The sequence below is a fragment of the Lactuca saligna genome, chromosome 3 (genome assembly GCF_052625555.1).
Source record: "Lactuca saligna cultivar CGN05327 chromosome 3, ASM5262555v1, whole genome shotgun sequence".
NCBI lineage: Eukaryota > Viridiplantae > Streptophyta > Magnoliopsida > Asterales > Asteraceae > Lactuca > Lactuca saligna.
Genome location: NC_136419.1, coordinates 28,256,139 through 28,265,068, shown reverse-complemented (window position 1 = coordinate 28,265,068; position 8,930 = coordinate 28,256,139). Strand labels below are relative to the sequence as shown.

Here is an 8,930-nt window from a genome sequence, read left to right as displayed (position 1 = left end):
GTTAAAAATCCATAACTTCTTCATCCGATGTCCGTCTTCATCAGACTTTTTACCGTTGTAATACCATTGATGAGATCTTCGAATCTCGTTTAGGTCATGTTGGCAAAAAGTCGCTCGATCTCGATTTCGAGTTTTTTGCTGTCTACTGCTATGTCTGAAATTTCGAAAAATCATAATTTCCTCATATGAAGTCAGATTTGGGTGTTCTTTTTATGTATGTTTACGGGTTTGGGATATCTACAACTTTCATTTAGACACCTAAGGTTGAAAAGTATTTTATTGAAATTTCTCGTTTTATGCTTAACAGTGTTTTACCCGTATTGTTGCGTATCTTCGATCGGTCATAACTTCTTCATTATAATTCGGATTTTAATATTCTTCATATTTTTGGAAACCTAGTTACGATCTTTATCACTTTATTTATCCCGATAGAGACTTTTGAACATTTTATTTTTGACGCTATTTTCATTATATTAAAAGAGATTACAATTCTTGATTTTTTAGGTCATTATATTGATTCGAAATATCGGGTTGTCACAACTACAACCTTCATTTAGATTACTCCTATTTAAAAGTAATATATTTTTACTTACAATCTTTATATCCATACGTTTTTTATGAAAGCATGTATTGATGTTTTTTTTATAAAATCGTAAGTAAAAATATATTACATTTTAACGGGAGTAATCTTAACGAAAGTTATAGTAGACTCAAAATATAAACATGTGGATATAATGATGGTTAAAATTTGATATCGTATGAAGAAGATACGATATTCAAAATACAAGACCTAAGTCAAACCACAAGACCTATGCAACCAAGCAGTCGAGGTTGCGATGGACATAATCATCAACAAACCCAAGCACCTCATCAATGATTTTTCAACGTAAGTTGGCATGAGAAAAAAACGTAAAGAAAGCATTCATAAGTACTGAATGTGTACAAAATCAAAAAAAAAAAATTATTTTGAAACAACAAATATATTAATGACTAAATGTGTAAAAAAATATTAATGACTAAATGTGTATAAAATGAGAAATATATTACCCTATTAAGTTTTTCCCGGCTAACCTGGAGTACCCAGTCACAAGAACTGAATATGTACAGTTTAATAAGTTGAAGGTTAAATGTTGACTAAAAAAACTTAGTAACCAAATGTATACAAATCGAAAAATATATTCCCCATAATATTATCATCACTTCTTGTATCGCGACGAATACGAGAAACACAGAATTTTTAGAAACACTATGAAGACTTGGACCTATCTAAAAGAAAAAAAATACAATTGCTGACATATCTAAAATCAAAGAACTTCATCCTGCCATCTTGAGATCCTAGACTTATGTCGATGCCGTCGAAAAAAATACACAACAAAACTCCCAAGAATTTCGAAATAAAAATGTTTGATCTTCATCAGAAATCAAACCTTAAGGTTGGAACTCAACTTCAAATTTGGTATTTGTTTGAATCGCTGATATGCACACCACGAGGGAGTGGGGGTAGGAGACGGATGAATATTATGTCGGTAGATGAGAAAATAATCAAAATATGGTTTAGGGTTTGATATATGAGAAAATATGGAAAGAGGGAGATACTTTAGGTGTGGGATGATATATGGGTTAAAGTTAACATTTATTTTGCTATTGTTTTATAATTTATAATTTATTATTAATAAATAAAGGATAAGTAAGTGCCATCTATAGTATTAATACGTTTTTTGTTTTTGTTTTATAATTTATTATTAATAAATAAATGATAAGTAAGTGCTAACTATAATAATTAATTGCTAAAAGCTAAATGATGAATAAAAAAATAGAATTATGAAAATTAATGAGATAAAATAACTAGTTCTAAATATAAGGTTGAAATGTGATATATAATCAAATATGACCATAACGACCCCTAATTCTTTTGGTTAAGCTTTGAACCTTTGGCCACTTAATCACTAAATATTTAAGAACAAAGTCGGAAGATTCGTCCGAAAAAAAGTTAAGTAGAGCAAGAAAAACCTAGAGATTGAAGCAAAGACGACAGCGATGCCATTTCTCCTCTTTAAAGGCACTCTAAAATTCAAACTGCGTTCAAATTAAATGGTTTCCATTCCAATCCTCCTCTAAAATCTACAGATTTCGCATGAACTCCGACAATTACGTAACACTTTCTTGTGCCAAATGTCAGATCACTCACCAGCGCAAATAGAACAGGAATCGAAAGAAGAAAACCTCCCAATCAAAACCCCTCTTCTTCCCCTCATTCCGGACCAAACCCAAAACCTAAATGAAGAAGATCAAGAACAAAAAGAGGACGACGAAGAAGAAGAAACCCGTCTTGATAAAAGCCTTCAAAGGTTGAAGTTGATTTTAATTTTGTTGGGTTTCGATCAAACTACTGTTTTGAGATTTGGGATTTCTTGGGTAGCGTTTTTGGTAATTGGGGTTTCGGTTCCTGTAATTGTGCTGTGGCTGACCACCAACTGTTTGAATTGTGATCTCTACCAAATCGAAGGCTTTGAGCTTATCATCGTTGCTTCACATGCTTGTTTGGCAGCTGTTTCTCTGCTTTGTCTTTCCCATAATTTGAGGAAATATGGTCTTCGAAAGTTTCTGTTCGTCGATCAGTATAGTGGCCATGTCGAAAGATTCTCAAAGGAGTATATCCAGAAAATTTCTGTAAGTAAATACCCAATTCGAATCCATCTATATCATCAGAGTAAATCTACGACTATATAAATCGGGCTTTGTTTGTCTTATTTATCACAGGAATCTATACGATTGCTAATACTATGGGCTCTGCCATGTCTAATTTTAAAGATAGCCCGTGAAGTGATTCGTATTACATACATGCACAATGATTCATGGTGGAAGTCTTTAGGGATCCTTGTAGCTTTGACTTGGTCATGGGCATATGTAAACTTCATCTATTTATCAGCCTGTCTCGTGTTCCATTTAGTCTGTAATTTACAAATCATCCAGTTTGATGATTACGGAAGACTCTTGGAAACAGAAACCGATGTTCTTGTATTCATAGAGGAACATGCTCGTTTACGCCATGATCTCTCAAAAATAAGCCATAGGTTCCGAATCTTTCTCATACTCATGTTCACCGTTGTCACATCAAGCCAATTTGCAATGCTGTTTCAAATCACCGAGTTCAGTAACAAAGTAACCTTTATAAACAGCGGTGATTTTGCAGTAAGTCGGATACCAAAAAACCCTAAACCATAAACCCAGATCCAGAACCAGTTGATGATTTATCAAGTGTTGTTGCAGGTGTCATCAATTGCGCAAGTTGTGGGTTTGATTCTGTGTTTGAATGCTGCTGCGAAGATTTCTCATAGAGCTCAAGGGATTGCAGCGTTAGCAAGTAGATGGCATGCATTGGCTTCATGTGGTCCAGATGATGCGTCTCATATGAGAGTTTCTAATCAAGCGATGAGTGTGTCTTCTGAAAGTGATTTGGAGGCAATGAATTATATACCCCTTCCTACGAATACGCAATTGGCTTCTTATCTGTCTTCCTACCATAGGAGACAAGCTTTTGGTAAGCTGATAATAAATCCTGAACCCTAAACCCTAAACTGTATTGGAATTTGGTCTGATTTGAGTTTTGTTGTAGTGATGTATTTGCAGAATAATCCGGGAGGGATTACTTTGTATGGATGGACGGTGGATAGGAGTCTGATAAACACCATCTTCTTTATTGAGTTGTCTCTGGTTCTCTTTGTTTTGGGAAGGACTACAGTTTTCACAAGCGAGACTTTGCCATGATTATTTCAAGATTGGTAATTATTATGGGTTCTATTCGATGATACCCAGAGAACATAGAATGAAGGAAAATGTATTCATTTATAACTGTTAATACAGTTTTAGTTGCATTCTAAGAAAGGAGGACTAAAGTCTATTGTTTTTCTCTAGAAGAAGGGCTCATTCTAAATAGAGTTAGAATTATATATAATATAATGTTAATATTAGAATTATATATAATAATTATATTTTTTTAGAAACAATACGAACGTTAACAACAACAAACATAATGATACCAACAAAATGAAAATGAAATGAACCCTTCCGATATTTAAATAGAAATTCACAAACTGTTTAGAATACACAGATTAAATAAGTTGTTACATTTATGGTTGGTTTCTAACAGAGAAATTTCCCCATTAAATAAAAGTAAAAGAATGTCAATTTTTTGTTAGTCAAACAAACCAAGCTGTCCCTAATTTGGGTTGTTGAAGTTCCTTCCTACGTTGCTCTTCTAAAGGATCAGGACTCTTCATTAACCTCCGTACACGCATGAAATAAATTATTAAATTGGTATTATTTATTTTATTAAATTCAACAACAAATCTTCCCTTCCATTATTTATCAAATATAATAGACAAAAACAACCGACACTTGTCCTGTGCATGATGAGCCGGAAAAGTTGGCATAAAATCAGGGGCGGAGATTTAACTTGGTCCATATGGTAATATGTTATTTCAGGCTAGGTCCATAGGGGAAAATAGCCATTTAAAAAAAAAAAAAAAAAATTAACACCTCAATGGTTAGATTTAACGACAAGGACGACTTATTTCGGGAACCAAAATTGCAAGAATATGAAACCACAAGGACGACTGGTGTAATGAAAAAACAAAAACTAGACCAAAGTTGCTATTTTCATTGTGATACAGGGGCCATTTCTATAATTTACTCTAAAACATTTTAACTACAAGAAAGATAGGCATACATTAAATTAAGGAAATTGATTAACGAACGCTTTTTAAAAAATAACTAACAATTCTAATTTTTGAAATACGACTATCATGTCCGGAACCGGGAATTTCCGAGAGAAATCTAGGATATCGGAGTAGTATTCCGAAATAGCGTTTCAGAACAATCGTTTTTTTTTTTTTTCAAATAAAATGTATATATTGCAAAACAGAACAGTGCTTAATAATTTTTAAATCTATCAAAACTAATAATTATATAAATCTTCCAAAACTAATAATTTTTAAATATACTAAAACTAATAATTACATAAAGATAAAAATAACTTGTGCTTGATATGTTTTAAATAATACTACATCGTTCAAATGGAACACTATTTTTTCATGGTTGTCCAAAAATTTCCATCAATCGCTCCAATATGATTTCCTTTGGTGTCAGACAGTTGTGATTTATATGCGCCCATTTCAAGGGCAAATTTGAAACTCTCTAGGGCCCACACATCAGTGGGTTTGATACCCCAATAGTTGATATCCGCTAGAAGTTGGGTACACATTATCATTTCAGCACAACTTTCCACCCGCAGACCAACAAACAGAGTGAGTAGACTATCCAAAACTTGGAGGATACGTTTCGGGCATGCGTATTGGATTTTGGTAGGATTTGGGGTACGTATCTCCCTTTGGCGGAGTTTTTGTATAAAAACAGTTATCATACCAACATTGATTGACTTCCTTTTAAGATGCTCTATGGGAGGAAGTGCAAGACCCCGATATGTTGGGGTGAGATCGGTCAGTGATTCATGGGGAGTACTAAGGTGGTACTTAAAACTACCGAGTTAATTTAACAAGTTTGGGTAGACTTCAGACAGCTCAAAGTCGACACAAGAGCTAGTCCGACAAGCAACGGTCGGATATGGAGTTTCAGGATGGGGATTTGGTTCTCCTGAAGGTGTCACCTTGGAAAGGTGCCATCTGATTCAGGAAGATTGACAAGTTGGGCCCCAGGTACATCAGTCCTTTCGGGGTTTTGGCATGGGTGGGCCGAGTTGCTTATCGCTTGGATCTACCTGAGGAGCTTAATGAGATCCATAGCACGTTTCACGTCTCTCAACTATGGAAATGTTTGGTTGATGATTCCATAATGGTTCCATTGGATGATATTTAAGTGGATGATTGCCTGAATTATATCGAGAGACCAGTGGCAATTCTTGATCGGAAGACAAAAACCTTGAGGAACAAGGTTGTTGAGTTAGTGAAGGTGCAGTGGCAGCACCGCAAGGGTTCATAATGGACGTGGATCGAGGTCGAGATGATGGAGCATTACACTGAATTATTTGTGGTAGCCGACTTCAAGGACGAAGTCTCATTCAAGTGGGGGAGAATTGTAACACTCGATTAAAGGTATTTTTCATTTTGACCCGTGGTGTGTAAATGTTTTGCAAATTTGGACCCTAGGGGCAGTTTTGCCAATTCCAGAAAAGTTAGAGTACGTTGAGTGTACTCCTCGTACGTTGGGCATACGTACTCAGAGGGAAAACCTTAAATTTTAGAGTTTGGACCCTATTTAAACAGCTTAATGAACCTTGATCCTCTCATTTCCCAATCTCCATAGCCTTTTGAGTCCCATTTCGAAACCCTAGCCCCTCTTGAAGAGATTTGACCCTTTTATGTGTGTTGGTAAGAGTTGAAGAAGAAGAAGAGATTGGAAGAAGGAGCTTTGATCAAAGGAGAACTTGTACATCTAGATTTCTCACATCATTTCCAGCTTCATTGAGGTATAAATCTTGGAACTTGCTTCTTGTATACTAAGATCTAGCATTTATGAAGTTTTGGTCCCTTTTTGGTCATATGACGAGATCTAGTGGATTCCTTCCACTCCATGTAACATCTCGTTTAAAATAATAATAATAATAATAATAATAATAATAATAATAATAATAATAATAAATAAATAAATAAATAAACCCTAAAAACCTAAGTTGTATTTTTATATTTTTTGTTTTAGCCCTAAAGTCGTATTAAATTAGTGGGGTGTACACCTTGGGGTGTTAAAAATTATATTTTCTGGATATTGAGGGTTAAATTGTAACATATGGACTTAAATTGAAAGGATTTTTGGAAGAAGGGGGCTATATAGTAAATTAGGGATTTAATTTGAAACGATTTAGGATGGAGGGACTGGAAGTGTCAAAATGGAATGAAGTTTAAAGTTGGAGACGGGACTTAAACCCGTCACTCCCCATCCTCCCTTGGTTCTCACTTGAAGCAAACCCTAATCTAAATCATATTGCAGTCGCCACCCTTATCACTCCACACCTCCAGCCACCGCCACCCCCTTGTCACCATCGTGAACCACCAAAGCAACCACCGTTGTTGCTACTGCTAAAAACTACGAAGATTGATGTGTGGACACCATATCAGTGGGCAGTCGAAACGTTTTGACTGTGGACGCTGTTACCTCTCTTCGATAATGGTGTAGCTCTCTTTCATGTTCCTTGTTTGGTTCTAGTTCTATAGTAAGATCACATGTCCGGGTGACTATCTCACCTCTGAGTATATACGGCCATGCATTCCTTAGATTGTGTGTGTGTGTGTGTGTATATATATATATAGTATGTTGCTATGTTGTAATGATCTGTTAGATATGTGTTCTGGTATCGAGTATGCTGCTATATTATAGTGATTTGTAAGATCTGTCTCCTAGTATTGAGAATGTTGCTTTGCTATAATAATATGTAGAACTATATGTTATTTGTGCTTGTTGGTCATCATCTATGGAGTGCCCTTACAGACCGTGTTGTCATGTACGATAGCCTGAGAACTCTTGGTCTAGGCTCTCTTGTCTGTTCCTTGTTCGGTTGTGGCTCTAGAGTAGGATCATTTGTTCGAGTAGCTATCTCACCTCTGGTTACTTATGGTTACGCATTCTATGGAGGTTAGCTAGTAGAAGGACTGTATGTTGTGAGAGGACTAGTAAGTGGTAGTGAGTTGTATGATTGTTGTTTTCCTATTTTATGTGCCTACTTGATCCTAATTATTTATATGTTGACATTTGTGTTTGGTTTGGGTTGAGTCGTTCTTGGTTTGTGTTGTAAGCCAAGATACCCAGTACCGACCGGCTGTAAGTCATAGGCCCGAAGGCTCGAGAGGAGTGGTTGCGTTGAGGCGATAGGCTAACAAACCCTGGTATTCTGGCCCATATAGACTGAGGTCCTCCAAGGCGGTCCAGTCAGGTAGAAGGCCCAAAGAGGTGGTGTTATGTACACTTGTATGATTATCCGTATGGGGTATTTTAGGGGGAAAATCACTAAGCTTTATGCTTACCCAACTGTTTATTGTTCCAGGTATTATCGGTGACTATGGGAAGGCGTAGGCAGGACTGTACACACTCATTAGCAGCATTAAGGATTTATCATTTCCTATTATACTCTGTTTTTAATAAATGTAATTTGGAATAAACGGTTTTATTAATAACGGATTTATAAATAGAAAAGTTTTAACCTAATAAAAATGAAAAAAATGGTTCTGAAAATGGGACGTTACAAGTTGGTATCAGAGACCTAGTTTGAGTGAATTGGAGTAACACTTGTGTAAATCCAGTCTCAAACTAGGATACAAGAATTTTTGTAAAATGTTGTTGAAAGAAATAATTTAAAATAAACAGGTTAGGCTAAGGACATGGGCTCAGTCTTTTGTCATGTTCTTGTTTGATTGTTGGCTTGGGATCAGGAACGTAGGACTTGACCTAACTTTGACTTTTTCAGGGGGTGTGGTGTGTATAGTCAGTCATAGCACGTACAGGAAAGTAGTTCCCAAAAAACCCATACTTGTTATGTTTGCTGAGTTTTTATTTTTGTTGATGCATGAATTGTTAGAAAATCATGCTAGTGGATAAGATTCTTTTAGAAACTATTGGATAGAAAGGCCTAATTTCTGTGATGCCTTCTAATTTAGGGAGTTGCTTACCTAATATATATGTTGTTGATTGTGTGATTACTGCATACATGTTGATTAGTTGTATATGTTCGGGATTGAATATCCTCAGGATGATCGAATTGGCCTTACTTCCTGTTCCTTGTTTGGTTGTGAATTTAGGGTAGAGTCGATTATTCGACAGTCTATCTAACCCCGTATTATGTATAACAAGCATGTATAAAAGCAACCAGCGGTGCATGATGAGGGTAATCCTAGGAAGTTAGTTGTAGCTCGCAGGAGTAGTAG

General features: G+C 35.7%; 1 protein-coding gene across 1 annotated transcript; it reads left to right on the top strand.

Moving 5' to 3' along the window:
• The first annotated feature begins 1,923 nt into the window (after positions 1-1,923).
• LOC145034918 (uncharacterized) lies at positions 1,924-3,910 on the top strand. Its single transcript, XM_078983480.1, has 4 exons — positions 1,924-2,670; positions 2,761-3,192; positions 3,271-3,541; positions 3,617-3,910. The coding sequence occupies exons 1-4, from the start codon at positions 2,173-2,175 to the stop codon at positions 3,766-3,768; spliced, it is 1,353 nt and encodes a 450-aa protein (XP_078839606.1). The 5' UTR covers positions 1,924-2,172; the 3' UTR covers positions 3,769-3,910.
• The last annotated feature ends 5,020 nt before the right edge of the window (positions 3,911-8,930 follow it).

Excerpts from the sequence above, each read along its gene's own strand:
- LOC145034918 (XM_078983480.1), top strand. The coding sequence starts at position 2,173 with ATGTCAGATCACTCACCAGCGCAAATAGAACAGGAATCGAAAGAAGAA. Across the intron at positions 2,671-2,760 it reads AGTATATCCAGAAAATTTCT|GAATCTATACGATTGCTAAT; the intron begins GTAAGTAAATAC and ends TATTTATCACAG. Across the intron at positions 3,542-3,616 it reads CCATAGGAGACAAGCTTTTG|TGATGTATTTGCAGAATAAT; the intron begins GTAAGCTGATAA and ends GTTTTGTTGTAG.